General features: G+C 33.2%; 1 protein-coding gene across 5 annotated transcripts in view; it reads right to left on the bottom strand.

Moving 5' to 3' along the window:
* Window positions 1–3,492: 3,492 nt before the first annotated feature.
* LOC101889444 (collagen alpha-1(XVIII) chain) overlaps window positions 3,493–19,324 on the bottom strand; it is a 662,143-nt gene continuing 646,311 nt past the window's right edge. For all 5 annotated transcript variants that reach the window (XM_059124488.1, XM_059124489.1, XM_059124490.1 and 2 more), the window contains 2 exons: window positions 11,636–11,863; window positions 3,493–4,342 (listed from right to left, as the gene is read on the bottom strand). In XM_059124488.1, coding sequence (XP_058980471.1) covers window positions 4,282–4,342; window positions 11,636–11,863 — 289 coding nt within the window. In that variant the 3' untranslated portion in view covers window positions 3,493–4,281. The remainder of the gene's footprint in view (window positions 4,343–11,635; window positions 11,864–19,324) is intronic.

Raw genomic sequence — 19,324 nt, 5'->3', positions numbered from 1 at the left:
ACCCCCTATTTTCTATGGAATAGTCTGAAAATCCATACAAGGAGTTCCCTCTGAGTAATTTTACCACCTGGAAGAGAATTGTCAATATAGGTCTACGTTTTAGCATATCACCCATACAATGCTACCTCGAGATATTCGGTATTTCCAATTTCATTTTTCACCGGAGTTGCGCCATATTTCGTATTTGAAGTTCGTAATGGGTACTACAATCTCCAACGGAAAATTGTCTATGCAGGTCCACGTCTTAGTATAACCCCCATACAACGGTACCTTCCTTTGTTCGGTATTTTGATGATATTAGCTATATTATTCACCGGAATTTTTTCCAATTTCGTATTTGAAGTTCGGAATTGTTACTACAGCCTTTGACAAAAAAAGTACTTATCCAGCACCACGAATAGCGCCCATATAAAGATTTTCATTTGAGCAGTATTTTTCTACGTTTTTTTTTTGAAAATTTTCAAGTTTTTCCGAATGGTGGAGGATATGAAAAGTTCGGCCCGGCCGAACTTAGTTTCATTTTTACTTGTTTAGTAATCGTTTGATGAGTAATAGGTATTTGATATGTGTCATTTGATATGTTCTACCGTATTGATATGATAAATTTGTTTCAATTAAAATATGATGTAATAAATTGCATATGGAAGAACTGATAGTTAAGACTTTCACCGATGAAACTGTAATAAAGAATATCTACTTTGAGTCAGCGCATCATTATTTCTTTGCCTTATGTGCCTATATGGGCAGGTATTAGCAATCCTGGCACAATTACAGAAGGTAGAACAAAGCTACCCCCTAAATACAATTTTTTGAATATGGAAAAAATCTATCCAATTTAGGCTGATATTACATGCATGGTGAACAATAGCCATAAAATCGAATGAAGATTTATATCGAAGCTACAGAAAAATCTGAACTGATCTCGATAAAATTTGTCAGAGGTATTTTCAAGCTGTATCTTATATAGGGTATGAAATATCATTGATCTGGAGTGCATATTAAGCATGTGAGGGACTTTACACTAAATCGGATGGATCATATATATATAGAAGCTATAGCTGTATCTATATATATATATATACCAGCTAGTACATATATATATATATATATATATATATATATATATATATATATATATATATATATATATATATATATATATATATATATATATATATATATATATATATATATATACTAGCTGGCCCGGTCCGCGTTGCTGGCCCGTACTTTTAGTCTTTAATGCGTATTTTTTAAAGCATAATAAATCACACATCTGATTTATGTAAGCGGCACAAGTTTGATTTTTTGTCATTTAAATTGTTCGGTGGAGCTCCAATAAAGTCCACATTTTTCATCATAGTATAATTCAATGATGATTAAACAAATATTCGGTCCCGTGTTACTTTCTAATTTCGTATCTTTTCCTGTTTCTGCCACAATTTCCGACTGAATGAGTCCCAGATTGACATTTCGGAGTTTATTTCATGTAGACGTACATCCCAAATCTACGTTACCAAACAATATTCTCTTGGGGGTTACAAAATAATCACACATTGGTTGGGAAAGTGGACTTGGGGGTATACTAATGTGAGGACTGTACTTAAATAAATGCCTATGTGGATAATTATCTTTAAGATGGTTTTTTATCCCAGGTAGCCTCAAGACTAAGATAGGCCCTTTTTCGAAAAATAAAAATTTTATGAGAAAAGGTTTTCTTCCCCATTAGAAACAAATATGTCTAATAAGGGCCAAAAAATAGAAAAAGTGGCCAAGACCCCGAAAATAGCTTAAATATGATGGTGATACCAAAACGTGATCATTTTTTGCAAGTATGGTTTCTTCTTAAATTATCAACATAAGCCTAAATTAGTACGAAAAATATGGTTAAAATGTAAAATATACTGGAAATCGGGTTGTTCCGTTATCGGGGGTTTAAAGGTATGTTGAATGTTTAGGAAGAATTTCTGGAAGAAATTCGCTCTACTATTTTGCGTCTTTTATAGTCGATATTTCATTGATTGCATTTTGAGTTCTCATTGGACGAATTATTGTCATATGAAGGAAGCAGGTCCATTTTTTGAATTGAACCCCATAACGCTTTTTCGAATCTTCAACTGGTTCGCTGATTTTTTACGGCAAATTTTTAAAGGTCCTTACGAAGTTTGTCGGAAGAATGTACTATTATTTTGAAATTCGATTCCATCGAAAAATTTTAGATTTTTCCCGATTTTAGAATTTGCATATCTTATTCTCTTCTGAAATGATATTATTCGTATTACCCAATAAATACATAAAATCTATAAATAATAATTTAATCCGTTGTCGCTTTATACTACCAAAAAAAAAACTACAAATCACATTAGATTTCGAAAAAAAAAAAAAAAAAAAAAAACAAAAAAAAAACTCTACAAATGTACATTTGAAAATAGTAAGTCAAAATGGAAAAAATATGCAATATGAAACATTTCTATTGTATATTCTAAAAGTAAAAATGAAAATGTTCAAATTTCACTTTTTTTACGCGATTTTTTTGGATTTTATTCTTTTCTGCCAGGAGGCAATTCCGAATTTGTCTAAATCGTTAAAATCAGACCGGCGGTATTTATGTTATAAGAGTAGTAACTAACACAACTTTCTTTTACATATAGAGAGATAGATTTAAAAGTATATATATATATATATATATATATATATATATATATATATATATATATATATATATATATATATATATATATATATATATATATATATATATACACATGGACCGACGAAAATGCATAAATCGATTCAGAATGTGATTCTTTGCGGATAATCAAAAGGAACTATGGAAAAGGAACTACCCCGCCCCCTTCTCCATATTACAAACAAATGCACAAAGACATAATACCTTGACCACAGTGTGTTGTAGGTTATAATAATTACATCATTTCTTATTAAGCTTTCTGCTTTAAATACTTTATTATTATATAAAAACAGAATGGTTGAATTTGGCTCATCTTTTTTAGTTCGCAAATATATGTGTTTAATACTTCAGACATAATAAACACATTGGATGAAAACGTGCAGATCTTTAATGCATCTCTGCCTAAGCTTTTGAATATGCATTAAAATACCATTTAAATGTAAAATAAATCAAATGTTTTTAGGTCAGCATAGGGCAAAACGCAGCTAAAAAGAAAATACTGAAGAAAGATTATATTTGGATGTTATATTTGAGCTTATTTTGGACATTTTAAGTAACGGACGAAATATATGAAATCCGGAGACAAGTTTATGATAAAATCGTTTCCAAATCTTCCGCCTGTTAATCGGTCATGATAATAATGTAATCATCAATGAAACAAATTGTTTTCAATTTTATGATAAATGCTGGAAACAAATTGCGATTTTTTGTCCAGACTTTTGGGCCAGCAGTCTCTGAGAATCCCAAAGCACCATAACATGTCTTGGGTTCCAATTGAAGAAGAAAGAAGAGAAGAAAGTGGATCGTGTATATGTGTTTGCCAATTTGAAAATATCATAATTTTTTATTGTTTATTTATTTACTCCTGTTCTTTTAATTACATATTAACGTTCAACATATAGTGGAAAATTGTTGGTTGTTCGATATAAGTTTAGTGTGTGGCCGTGACCATTTCATTTGTTATAATATTACAATATATACAAAAATGTGATTCTTTTTTTTATATATTCTTACTTATTTCAGATGTATTATTCTGTTTTTGTTATTTGTGTTAAAAAATATCTGTTTGCTTACATTTACTTCATTTTCTCACATTTTTATTTTTATTTATAATTATTGTTATTTTTTTTGCATTTCTTGTGTATTTTTATAAGTATTATATAATTATTTTTATTTATAATTATTGTTTTTTTTTTTTTTGCATTTCTTGTGTATTTTTATAAGTATTATATAAATTTGTAAAAACTATGCAACTTAATTACGAGGGGGTACAAATGAAACGTGCATGTATTTTGGTTTTAATTATGATCAGCTAAAACAGGACATAGAGGTCTGATATGGTCAAACAAAGACTTACAAAATAAATTGAACTTAAAGTATAATTGATAAATGTATGGCAAAACTGAATTCATTTCATTTTACGGAAGTCTGTAAAAACTGTTTTTTTTTAATTACTGATTAGTTTCTCTCTAGCTGGATTCAATAAATGTTGACAAATTTGCGGTGATGTTTGAAAGTCTGGTTGAATGTTGATGATTCTTGTTGTGACTGTGGAAGTTATATTATGACAAGACGATTTGAGAAGTTTAATTTCAAGTCAGTACACTTCTTAGATGTTCTTCGTACTCCTCAGCCGTGTAAAATTCTTGATCGCTGGAAATATAAAAAAGGCACAAAATATTAAAATAGTTTTATTTTTGTAAATAACGGTTGGTTGCTGAAATATTTAATATTTTAAAATAGCACTACAAAAAGTTATATTTGTCTCTATCTGAATAAAATACAGCTTACAATATTTATATTACTCCCCAGCAACAATATTATATATTTTTGAAAACGTACAATTCAAAAAAAAAAAAAAATATGACAATAATTGAAAAAATGTAACAAAAAATTTCAACTTTTCTGTTGGCAGATTTTTACGCGTTTTGCTTAGATTTTACCCTTTTTCTGGCAGGAGCCCATTTCAAATTAGTGAAAATTGTCCAAATCCATCCAGCGGTTCTTGACTTATAAGCGGAATAACTAACATCAATTTCATTTACATATAGATTGTTCCTATTTCGCTACATATCCGATATGTTGGCTATCAGCATCACTGTAATGGTCAGTAGTGACCTTCTAATAAATTTTCCATTTGGCCGGGACTAAAAATATTCGCGGTTTTGTGGAAATTGTCGTAGTTTTTGACATAAAAGTTATGAGTTATAATACCCGTTAAATATTGTCCGATGACAGTCAAAATTGGTAGGCTTCTGCCCAGCCAAAAACTCTAACTCCATGTCATCATCACGCTGTCTTCCAAATTAATTGAGATAGATTACTGAAATTTGATGCACACGTATTTTGGCCTCAAACTTAGACAAGTTCGAAGATTGTCTATATCGGCCAAGGTTTTCGTATAGCCACCATATAGCGGTATCCTCTCATTTTTCAAATGAATTGTCTGGAATTTTAGTATTTGAAGGTTGTTTGGTCCACATTGTGGTATATATCCCATATAATGACTTATGATATTCAGTATTCCCATGGTTTTCCCCAATTTTTTCAAAGAAATTGTCTGAAATTGTGTGTTTTATTCAGTATTCCCATGGGAATATTCAGTATTCCCATGGTTTTCCCCAATTTTTTCAAAGAAATTGTCTGAAATTGTGTGTTTGCAGTTTCGAATGGGTGTTTAACTGCCTTACAAAAAATTGTTTTATTGTTTTTGACAAAAATTCGGCAGGCCTGTTTTTACCAGGCAATATACTGCCAACATAGACCCCAAAAATATACAATTACAGCTGATTAGGTAAAAAATTAGGGCCAAATCTTTTAAAATTACCAAAATCAGGAGACTAATTCAAAAAGTGCACCTACATTGAGTATTATTTGCTAGGAGTTAAACTATTGAGAACCCGAAAAAGGGGTGATTTTTAAGGGCTACCTAAAAGTTCCAAAAAATAAACACAAATAATTTAAAAATCAATGCATTAAATTAAATGATAGAACTGATGCGGGCTCGTTGGTATAGACATGAGCCCATACAAAAAGAGTCCCATAGCCCCCCAAAAATAGTCTAAAGGAGTTAAATCGCACGAGCTATGCGGCCAATTGTTAGGTACCGATTGTAAAATAAATTGTTCATCGAACCTTACAAAATCCATTGCTTAGCATCATGGTGTGGCACCAACTTGTTTAAACTACATGTTGATATAGTAGAACTCAAGTAGTTAAATTTTTTTAGTTGAAGTTTGAAATAAACCAAAAATTCATTTTTTTACTTTCAATGCAAAAAACTACTTTACTTTTAGTCCTTCCAATAACAGCGTCAATTAAGCGCCTCTAGGAAACAGACTGTATTTATACGTACGTACAATCACATTTCGTTTTGTCCAATATACATTCATAGGTATTACTTGTCAGTATCATAAGTAATACTTGTCATAGTTTGTGTTGTCATAACTGCATGTTGCCACACACACTCATGTACATTATTACCATTTTCGGTAATGAAAGGATCTCATACATTACATATTCAATAAACCAAATAAATATACTGAGTTGTAGTTAACACTACATGTCACACATGTTATAGCAAAATGCTAATAATACTAAATTCGAAATGTGTGGACCAATCAGTTCTTCATTGCACTCTTTTCCTAACCTATTCTTTTTATAACAAAAGTTTTGTTTTGGTAAATTGGTTATTATTTTCTGTTTATTAGATCATGTGTAAACACAAGTAATATTCTTCGTTTCATATATCTGACGAATTTTCTTTTTTTTTTAAATTCTCTTTATGGCCACACTTTCCCTATATGTTTACCCTGCACCACACAGTGCTATAGGGTGTTTGTGCATTTGTGGTACAATTCAAAAGGGAAGGATATACCGTTCCTTTCATTCCTCTGATGGTGTTTATAAAATCCTATATCTGATGTAAATATTTCGATATGCCAAGATTGAAGAAAAATAGAAATATAAAATATAATATTCCCTTCGTTTCCCACAAGATATAGAATTTTTAAAACTCCATCAAAAGAATGAAAGAAGGTATATTAACGGAATGACAAACTGCTTGCAAACACCTCGAAATAATCGTCGGAGATCAAATTAAAATTCCTAGACCATTTAACGGTGACCACCCGCCCATCTGTTCAAAATCAAGGTAGATGTCATAATATACATAATTTTTGACAGAGATGTCACATCACTTAATGTCATACCGCGTTTGAAGCGTCAGTTCAAGCAGATTTTTACCATGCGAGCGCTCTGAAATAGTTGAAATTTACATTCAACAGAAGAAGTCAATTGTGAAAAGAAAAAAAAGGCAAAGAATGTTGCCTGCGGACAAGCCTCGTCGATTGGAATGGGCCTCCGTCGAATATGGGCAACCCTGTATAAGAATTTGAATTTGAAATCAGCTGTTTTTTATTATTTTAGATTATCATTTGGTGTGTATATGTCTATAGGTCCAGTAATTTGTACAGCCCCCATTTAAAGGTACCACCAGACTTAAATTATTTCAAAGGTAACAGACGCCTCCTTTACCAAATTTATTGTAATTTTGTATTTCAGAGGTTACAAATTGTCCCCGTCAAAAATGTTCAATTTGGGTCCATTAGTTGGTATATCAAGCATATTGCAGTACCCTTCCTATATTCGATATTTCGAGGTTTCAACGACAAATTGACCGAAATTTCTGACGGTTTGTGGGGGAAGTACTGAAGGAGTGATCATACCCTTTACCCGATCTATGTTACATAAAACAAGTTAAAAAGTATCGTATGGTTTTTCCGCCAGATGTATACCATCAACCAATGTTCGTTTATTTAAATATTATTTTAACTGCTGATCCTTTATGGGGAAGGTTCTGAAAGACTGAGCCAATATTGTACACTTCATAGCTGACAAAAGTCTGATATAAATATTATAACGTTCCAGATCCGAACTATATCGACTACTTCCTTCATTTTATATATGTGATGATGTTTGAAAGATGTTGAAATATACGTGAGATAGCAGATATAACAGATCGATGTATTCCACTTCAACAAATGCTGATAAAGTATTCGGATGTGCAAAATTTGAAGAAAGTTGTATATTTATTTTAAATTGTATGTGAATAATTTTAACTTAACCTTCTGTGAAGGAGGCACTAGAAGAAGCGGGCCGATAAATTTGGTATTCACATCATAACTGTGATTGAATGTAAAATGTGTAAGAGTTATTCTTATTCAAAACTTTGATCTTACGTGGGGAGGTATAAGGAATTTGCAAAGTTTTTTTTTTTTTTTTTTTTTTTTGAAAATTTTGACTTTTGTGGAAGAGGACTGAATCGATATTGCCCATCTTCTAACTAATCTAAGTTTGACAATAATATTACGAAATATCAATTTGGGATCAAATCGGATACTGCCTTCCAGAGTTATCATGTGCACCTACCAACCAGAGAGACGGACGGACACCTCCAGATCGCCTCCAAATGTTCAGAAACGGATTTGGTCCAAAGAGACGTTTTGGTCGTATGAAATGAAATATATCCTCTGTTGCCACATGGCTGAGTGTATCCATACCATTGTACGAGTGAACACGCTTCAAATCGACCGATTTGAAAAACCACAGATGTCCACTATTGAAGCGGTGTTTGGTATATCTGCTGAGAAATGTGGCTAAAATTGAAAAATGAGGCATGGAAATATCGAACCTGTACAAAAAGTGGTACTTATTCCAAAAGTAGATTAAAATAGAAAACTATGTGCCACATTATGTGGGGTCGTTTACGAACTGCAAATATTAACTTTAAGAAAATTCCCATGAACAATGTATCTAATATCATCCAAATACCGAAAATCGGTATATTGTATAATTTCGATATATACAGTATTCTACAAAGAGGTTTTTTGTCCGCTGGGAACGCAAACTACCGATGCTTTCAAATTACTAACATTTTTGACATAAAAAATACTTGTTACAGGTAGACAAATTGCTAAATATGCATGGGGCGTATGTTTTCATGCTTTTTCCCGGTGTTTCTCTTTTATTCATCATTGCAATTAATGAAATGAAAAATAATTAACTTCTTTGGCTTTTAAAATTATTTTATGAAGACTTTGGGTCAACAAATAATAATTTGACAGTCATCAGTGACATCAGTCCAAATCTTCGATTCGTTAAATTTGACTAATTGCAATACTTTTATGTTAACATACAAATATGTATGCACTACATATATGCAATGCGTATTCGAACATTTGTCCACTCCGAATCAAGTGTCATGCCATCATTAGACGATTACCCTTCAAATCCCTCTCAAAAATTTGCATTTCGTCCTTTGCAAAAGTGGTGAATTATAATTACAACTTTGTGAATGCCAATTGTGGTAATTGATAACCCATAGCTTTAGGTATCTCATACTGACCCAGAGTTATGACAATTAGTAAAACTTTACTTTTAAACGTTAGATGACAAAATCGATACTCATATCCACATCGATTAGATTGGAATACACTTTCGCCGAATTCTACATAGCCATGCTCGTTTGCAAATTCACCTCTTTACCAATATCCCCAAAGTAATACACATCCCTAGTAAAACGTTGTAATTCGAATGTGACATTTTATGTCACTAATTCCCAGGACATGTGTGCCGAAGTGCGTTTATGTTGACACACAAAATGAATGGAAAGTTGAATCCTTGCACTGTGCATTAAGGATAATAAAGAAAACTTGATGTGTACACCTTCGCTTTATATCTATAAAAGAGGAAAATGTTTGTATATTTGATTGTTTGTTTGTCAGTAGTTTATGGTCTCGAAAATCACTGAACAGATTTTCCTGAAACTTTCCAAAAATACTGCAACATCGCCTAAAAGTAACATAGGCTATATAAATTTTTATAATTTTTATGCCCTTTGTCATTCCATTTGTAACTCCTCGAAATATTTATAATAGACCCTACAAAGTAATATATTCTGGATCAACGTAAAATTCTAAGACGAACGAATTGAGATAGAATGCTAAAATTTTGCATACATGCATAGCTTACCAGTAAGCAGGTTAAGTTAGTAAATGGGATATGTCGGTCAACGTCTTCGTATAGCCCCCATATAACGGTACCTCATGATTTTAGCGATAGTATTTACCGGGATTATTTCAAATTTCATATTTAAAGTTCGTAATGGGTTCTACAGTCTATGACAAACATTTTTGTATAACGGCAGCTCCCGATATTCGGTATTTTGATGATTTCAGCAACATTACTCACCGGAATCGTTTCAAATGTCATATTGGGAGATCTTAATGGTTACTACAACCTACGGAAAAACATTTTGTATGCAGGTCTACGTCTTCGTATAGCCACTATATAACTGTACCTCCCAAAATTCGGTATTTTCATGATTTTAGCGACATAATTTACCGGAAATTTTGTATTTGAAGTTCGTAATGGGTGCTACAGCCTACGACAAAAATATTTGTATGCAGGTCCACGCCTTCGTATAGCCCCTATACAAAGGCACCTTCTGATAATCGATATTTTGATGATTTTAGCGACATTGTTCACCGGAATTGTTTCAAAATTTGGTTTTTGAAGATCGTAATGGATACTACAGCCTTTGACAGAAAATTTGATGTGCAGGTCCACGTCTTCGTATAGCCTCCATATAACGGTACCTCCTGATATTCGGTATTTTGATGACTTTAGCGACATTATTCACCGGAATTGTTTCAAATTTGGTATTTTAAGTTCGTAACGGATACTACAGCCTATAACAAGATATTGTCTGAACAGGTCCACGTTTTGGCATAGACCCCTATATTACAGTACCTCTCTATATTCGGTATTTTTATGATTTTAGCTACATTATTCAACGATTTTTTTTAAGTTTCGCATTTGAATATTGTAATGGCTCATGACAAATGTTGCCTATGCAAGTCGACGTCGTCGTATAGATCCTAATATAACGGCTACATTCGAATTCGGATTCGGATTTTATTTTTTATTATTATTATTATTTTTTTTTTTTTGAAAATTGCCAATTTCGTTCCAAATGGTGGAGTGAAAAGGAAAGCCAGATAGACACTATCACACACTCACCACTATGCGACGCGTTTCGCCGTTGGTTAAGCGGCTCATCAGGCATATTTGGTGTGGGATGATGGCTTACAAGGGCCGTTCTCTGGAAAGTAGTATATATTTCGAACTTATTGCAAATTAGCATATGCGAATTATACACTAGAAACTCTCCAGGTTCGACTCAAGTTCTATTGGCAGATCTTTTTTCACAGCAAAGTTTTGTTTTTGTAGTGATGGATTTTTTGTCCACAACAACTACATTGCTTCCAATGCATACACTTGTTTTAGAAGATCTGCCAATAGAACTTGAGTCGAACCTGGAGAGTTTCTAGTGTTTAATTCGCATATGCTAATTTGCAATAAGTTCGAAATATATACTACTTTCCAGAGAACGGCCCTTGTAAGCCATCATCCCACACCAAATATGCCTGATGAGCCGCTTAACCAACGGCGAAACGCGTCGCATAGTGGTGAGTGTGTGATAGTGTCTATCTGGCTTTCCTTTTCACTGCAAATTTCAGATCATTAAGCTCGTCTCGAAAGAGAAAAAACAAACGCATAAATCATAAAACATATGATCTTCGCCTTAACAAGGCAAAACTCAAAGCTTTTTTATTGTTTTTTTCTTCTATTTAGTCGAGACACTCATTGGGTAGTGAGAAATATACAGATGACTTTATATAGCTTCTATGGGAATACATGTTATTCACATGATTAAATCTAAATTCTTTTTAACAAATATCATTTTTAGAAAAAAACATATTACACCAAATACTGTAATATGTTTAGTAAAAGTCACTGTCACTGTACTGGGGTACATTAGTTCATTCATGCGTATGGTGTGTCGCTTAACAGTCCATTTTGTGAACATTTTCATTAACTTACCTGTCACTCAAATCTCGTTTTTTCCGTCGATCCTGCGAAAGTGCTTCTACACAAAGTACTATTAATTTGCTATCGCACGTTAGTCGCTCCTGATCCAATAATTTGTTTCCCAACAAATTGCTGGCATAGCCAATTTTGTCTCTTGCTCCACTATGCCAGGCATCACAATATGTGTCAATCGAACGTTCGCCATTGGGTAAAGCGCCATGCCAGACATGTTTTTGTGGCCTACAAAAAAATGTTGGACGAAAAACAATGTGAAATATTAAAAAATTGAAATATGGACAAAAAAACCAAAAGTTGTTCAAACAAATATTGCTGGTTTATTTGTATAAGATACAGTTGAATGTGGTATGGAATGCATTGCGTTTATTTATGAAATTTTATATATTCATAATGGCTGGCTGTTTGGGTGTCTAACAGCAAAAAATTAAATAAATTTGACACTTGTTTTGTTTTTTTGGTTTCATTTTTGTTGGCATTGGTATTTAAAATATATTTATTTAGGAATATGATGTGCACAATACATCTCTACACACGCACACATATGTGTTCAAATAATGTTGGCCTAATAACATTTGAAAATATTATTTATTTACTCGAATTCACTTTTGAGGTTATTCTGTTATTCAAACTGTGGCCAAATAAAGTATGGACGAGTTGAAATTCACATAAACGCCTTTAAATTATATACATATGCGTTTAAGTGTCTACGAAAGTGACATTTAATTCATTAGCAGTATCTTAAGATTTGTCTAGAAAAGTTTCGTTTTCACAATTTATTGTTGATGTGACTTTAGCAAAAGTCAACCACCTATGAGCCGCATAATATGATAGGCAAAAACTGCAAAATTTTAAAATCATATAAATATGTTGTGTGTGGTAGGTATGTATGGCTTTTGTGGCTTAAACATCACCAAAGTTATTTAAGCAAAATATAGTTTTTAACACAAGTTTAATAATGGATAAAATTGGGCACAGTACAAAAATGTTTTCAAATATTAATGAGTTATGTCAACGAATTTCCATTAAGGGATTTAATTTTATATACATGTTTAATTTTGGAGAAGGTTACATTTGTATTCTCTATATAAATAAATCGTGAAGAAAAAGTCAAAAGTCGGGCGGGGAAGACTATATGATGACCTATACCACTATGCGTATATAGTAGAGCTCTCGTAACAAAAGAAATATTTCAAGTAGATCATACCACCTATCAACATTTGGTTTTAGATCAGTTATAGTTTGCTATAGAGTGCATGACATCACTTGCAGAAGGATTATATTAAAAAATATATATATCGGAGCCGAGTTACACAAAATGGAAATGTACATCCCGTCCTGTTATGGCGGCCCATGGCCGGCTCTGCGGTATTTGGGCCCATTCACGGCGAAGCGGTTGCTTGAGGTGATCGACACTTTGGTATTTTTTAGTGCCAACCTGGCTTTCCAAAATACTCCAGACACAATAGTCCAATGGATTGGTATCCGGAGATTTTGGTGGTCATTGTGCGCTGGAAATGAAGCGAAGAACCTCATTTTGTAACCATTTTTGGGTGGAGCGTGTTGAGTGCGATGGCCCTGAGTCCTGTTGGAATGCCCAAGGTCTGCGGCCAAAATGTTTGCGTGCCCAATGCTTTAACACACCCTCCAGAATATTTCGCCATAATATTCGGCATTTATTCTGCTGCCATCGCGGCCCACATCATCATCATGGCCGGCGTTTGAGTGCTGGAGGCCAACCGAAAGAATTTCAATGGTTTTACCCAGAGTTCATTTTTCAATATTTGCCGAATGGAATAGTGCGATATGTTCAGCTCACGAGCCATTTTTCGCCCACTACGACGCGAGTTTCGATCAAGTCGCTTCTTTACTTTTCGAACCATTTCTGCTGATATTGCTGTTATCTTCCGTCCACTCCCTTAAAGTCGGGCTACGCTACCAGTATCACGGTAACGAGCGATTGTACGACACACAAACGACTTATTCACATTTAAATGATGGAGTGCTCTAACGATTGCCACTTGTGGTTTTCCAGAAATCACACTATAACGCTTTAATTCCATCACAAATAACTTTTTTTCTGAAAAATTCTCACCAAAATGCTTTTGTACGCTTGTAAACAATATAATGAGCTGTCACTGGAATAATTTTAAAAGCTGTCGGACGAGTGGCTTATAAATGACAGCAGTCTGAAGTTGCTTGCAGTTTTTTCATCTCACCCTGTATATGGGACCTATAACTATATCTGAACCGATTTTAATGCACTTGCTTCTTGAATGAATTCGTTCGGATAAGCCGAATATTAGATTATTTGGACTGATAATGGCTTTTTGGTGCACAATTAACCCGATATCGGTTGAGAATATGTATGGGAGCTATATCCAAATATAAACCGATCTTGACAAAATTGGTACACATATTTCAGAGCTGTAGCTGATATCTGGTACCAAAGATTATTGTTGGGGAATGCATATATATATATATATATATATATATATATATATATATATATATATGTATATATATATATATATATATTTGTGTGTGTGTGTGTTTTATCTGATTTAGGGTTTATATATATATATATATATATATATATGGCCTGTATTTGGGGTTTTAAGTCCGATATATATATATATATATATATACTTCAAACCCCAAATACAGGCCATTTTGACTTATGTTACCTACTTGGTCCACAATATATGAGAGCTATATCTAAATCTGATCCGATTATCAATTTCAATAGGGTTCGTCCTTAGGGCCTAATAAATATTGTTTGTAAAATTTTATCTCAGTCGGGTAATAAATGCGACCTGCATGTTGTTCACAGGAATACAGAAGATCATCAAAAGTAACTATGGGTCAATCTCGCTTCCATCTATATGTTACAAACAAATGCGCAAAGACATAATACCCTTACACCTATGTGGTGTACAAGAAATGTAGGTAATTTTGTTAATTTCGACTTATATGTACTAAATTAGGTACAATTTGGATTTTGGGTGAACCAATAGAGCTGGAATCCTGAAAATTGAGAATAAGATTACTGTCGGAGTGTAAGATTGGGATTTGTAAGTTGTTTATATACGAAGGTGTGCTAAGTATGCGGACTGTACTAAATTGTACTAAATTTGTAACAGTTTTGTTAATGGTGAACGGATTAAGTTGAAATTCTGAAATTTTGTATTGGAGTCCCTCTTGGTGGTAGGTTTGTATAAAGAGGTGGTTTAGAAAATGTCTACTACCCGTGTACGAGATATTACTATATTTGATATAATTTGGTTTTCTGTGAACAGATAGTGCTTGAAATCTGGAATTTGGTATTAAGCTTTTGTAAATGTGTACTATAATTGTACGAAAAGTACTGAATTGTACTATATTTGGTACAGAGTAAAGGGATAGAGATAAAATTACGAAGTTTGACATTTAGATTACTGATAGTGTAAATTTGCCGCAATTCCAGCTATCAATAATAAGTTGAGGAAATTATGTTATGATGTATTCACATTCCTGATATTGTGACGATGTCTATAATATTTCTGTTCACAATACACAACTACTTTCTGACACGTTTATTTGTATATCGCTTCCTACGGATATTGATGACTCGAATTGGAATGAATAAATTGGAATTTTAATTGCTTCACACCATTGTGGTTTCTATACGGTTTGACCTTTTAAAACTGCTTATAATTCCTTCGAATTTTCATAACAATAAACAGAAAGGAAGCAATGTCTGGTAGGAGCGAAAGTATGATACCCTACAAAGTCTTGTTAACAAATCTAATTTCGAATTGGGCACAAATGTATGGGCAAGCAGTCGAATTAAAAATAAGTCGTAATACCCTATACAATGTGACAAAGGGTAATTATGCCCACATGTAAGTGTGTGTCTCGTCATAAATACAAATGTATATTTGGAAGTTCTGAACCAAGCAATATTCAATACCTATTGACCCGCACAATGTGGCATTTAAAAGTAGCTGTCTTTATGTCAATGTCCAGTTGTTTGTAAACATTAAGAAGGTGGCTTCATAATGAAAAGATTATTTCCTATCATTGTTTGTTGTTATAATGCCATATTTCGGTATCCCTTATGTACAACAAATTCTCATACTCTTTTCGTACTTAGTTCCAGTTTTATACCCTCCATCATAGCATGGAGATTATATTAAGTTTATCATTCCACTTGTAAGTGCTCGAAATATAAATTTTTTTGTCGACTTAGTCATGTTCGATTTAGCCATGTATATTAAGTTAGTCATTCCATTTGTAACTCATCGAAATAATGATTTTAGATCTTACAAAGTATACATATTCTTGATCGGGCTCTTTCCGTCCGTCTGTCTGCAAAAATCACGTCAGAGTGGAAAAAAAATTATGAAACAAAACATTTGGCATAGGGCAGGGTTTGGCCTGTAGGCATTTCAAGTTCGAAAATGGGATGTATTGTTCCACGATATAGTATAGTCCCATATGACGGTACCTCCTGATATTCCATATTTTGATGAATGTAGACACGTTTTTAAATGGAATTGTTTGAAATTCTGCATATGAAGTTCATGTCAGATACTTTACTCCCTGAATGAGAATGGTCTATATAGGTCCACGATATCGTATAGCCGCCATATAACTGCAACTCCCGAAATTCGGTATTTTTAAGATTTTAGCCAAATTTTTCAATGGATTTTCAACGTAATTTTCGCACGGATTATCATCTACCAAATCTTCCACCAGAGCTTGAACCCAAATACCAATTTTTGGACAAATCCGTGGAAAAATGTGGCAAAAATCATCAAAACACCGAATATCGGGGGTACCATTATGTGTGGTCATACGAAAACGTGAACCTATACATACTGTATTCCACCACATGATCTAGAACCCATTTCGAACTGAAAATGCCAATTTCTGGACAAATTCGGGGAAAAATGTGTGCAAAAATCATCAAAACACCGAACATCAGAAGGTACCGCTATACCAAAACGAGGACCGATATATCTCATCCTAAGTACAATACGAATTGTTCTACCAAATTTTTAAGCTTCACATCAAATAATGTAGGCTGTGTCGTGATTTCAACCGACAGACAGCCAGACGGACATAGTTAAATTGACTTTATTTTTATTGAATTTTATGCTGATCATGAATATATATAATTTATGGGATGTACGTCGTATGGGGTATACGTTGAGGTGTTACAAACGAAATAAAAACAAAAAAAAAGCTATAAGTTCGGCCGGGCCGAACTTTTAATACCCTCCACCATTTGGTACAAATTTGGCAATTTCCAAAAAATAAAATCCGTTACAAATTGTGTTAAAATCTTAAACATACCGAATGGTTATACGACGACGGGAGCCTGCATAGGCAACTTTTGTCATAAGTTATTACAATATTTAAATGCGAAACTTGAAGAAAAATCTATTTATAATGTAGCTAAAATCATCAAAATACCGAATATGGGGGGTACCTTTATATGGGATCTATATGAAGACGTGGCATGGGCTGAGGTATCCATTACGAACTTCACATGCGAAATTTGAAACAATCCCGGTAAATAATATCGCTAAAATCATCAAAATACCGAATATCGGGGGTACGGTATATGGGGGCTATATGAAGACGTGGACCTAAATGGCCCATTTTCTGTTTTATGCTGCAGTATCTATTACGAACTTCAAATACCAAATTTGGAACGATTAAGCTAAATAATGTCGCTAAAATCATCAAAATACCGAATATCGGGGGGTACCGTTATATGGGGGCTATATAAAGACGTGGACCTACATGGCTCATTTTTTGATTTAGTATGTAGCATCCATTACGAACTTCAAATTTCAAATTTGAAACGATTCCGGTAAACAATGTCGCTAAAATCATCAAAATACCGAATATCGGGGGTACCGTTATATGGGGGCTATATGATAACTTGGACCTACATGGTCCATTTACGAACTTAACCTGCCTACTGGCAAAATATACATGTTTTAGCCTTCTATCTCAATTTGTTCGAAAGATAGCGTGATTACAACAGACAGACAGACGGACAGACAGACAGACAGACAGACAGGCAGACGGACATGGCTAAATCGTCTTAGAATTTTACGCTGATCAAGAATATATATACTTTGTTGGGTCTGACATGAGTATTTCGAGGAGTTATAAACGGAATGACAAAATTAATATACCCTCCATAGTATGGTGGAGGGTATAAAAATCGATTCATAAAACAGCACACGGACCGACTGACGTGCATAAATCGACTCAGAAAATGATTCTATAAAGATGCTCAAGAGTAAATATGGGTCTATCTCGCTTTTGTTCTCCACATTACAAACAAATGCGCAGAGACATAACACCCTTACAACTATGTGGTGTAAAAAGTGAATCTACAAGTTCTCGTATTCGTATAGCCTCCATATAACTATTTTTTTTTTCAAGTTTGTTCAAAATGGTGAAGGGCATAAATAGTTCAGCCCAAGCGAGTTTATATGATTTTTACTTGTTGTACCTTACGAATATGAGTTTTAGGATGAAATATCGAACTTTATTCTGGCGTAGCTCATAAAATATCTATAAAAAGAAAAACAATCCACACACAAAAGAGAATATAAAAAAATAAAATATGCTTTAGAATTTCTACCGAAAGATAACTTGAAAAACGAAAATAAAATTAAATATGTGTGTATGTACATGCATGAGTTCTAAAAACCCCAGTAATCCCCTTAAGTCTCATTTAATTTGTTTGTTTTCTCTGCCCATTTCATATTTTAAAATATAATTTATGAAAGAGGTAGAATCCTTCGTTTTCTTTAAGCCGTAAAAAGATGTGTTAACCTTAATGGCATTACGAAATGTATAGTCTATGCATTGAAATGTCCTAATTGGGAATTGGCGAAGTATATATTACCAAGGCTTGAATTATTACTCAATTTGTTAATTTTTGTAGACGCAAATGCCCACGCCAAGCAAACAAAATGTCAAAACCAGCAAAATGTAATAACTGATTTGATTTTACATCCATAAACCAAATGCTATTAAATCTACTTGGGCTTTCCTACACCTTAGTTTAATTTTAAGTTTAGTAACAGCTTAAGAAGAATAGCATTGAACTTGGCATAGAATAGAAATTTGTGGAAAATTAAAAAAATAAGGCAAAATTGATGTTATTTTTATGGTACATATTAAGTTATGAGATTTTTTTTTTGTTCAGAAATTCATAATGAAATTTGTGCGAGACTTTCAAATTCAATTTATTTCAATTGTAATTCGTATGATTCCAACTGCAATTCATTTGAAAAAGCAAAATGAATCATTCGAATTATAATTACAACAATTCAAACAAGTAAGCAAAAGCTACCGTCGAGCGGGACCGACCGTTGAATACCCTACAACACTGTAGTAAACGATACAGTTTATATAGGCGAGATACTCGAAAGAATTCCACAAGATATTGTGACAAATAATAAAAGAAAACCATTAGGTTTCGTTCTGTAATTTTCAAATAATAGCAACTTAAACTAAATTACTCATTTCCAATTTATTGGTAGATGTTGCACGTAAATGGTCTTCCTAGATCTGGAACCAATATTTCCCAAAGACCTATAATCTCTCAGAAGTGGGAAAAAATTAACATTTATTATTGGATTTTGACTAAAACGCATCTATATGAGATACAGA

The sequence above is a fragment of the Musca domestica genome, unplaced genomic scaffold, assembly GCF_030504385.1.
Source record: "Musca domestica strain aabys unplaced genomic scaffold, Musca_domestica.polishedcontigs.V.1.1 29, whole genome shotgun sequence".
In the NCBI taxonomy this organism is placed as follows: domain Eukaryota; kingdom Metazoa; phylum Arthropoda; class Insecta; order Diptera; family Muscidae; genus Musca; species Musca domestica.
The sequence above is the reverse complement of the archived record's forward strand: the minus strand, read 5'-3'. Positions and strand labels throughout refer to the sequence as shown.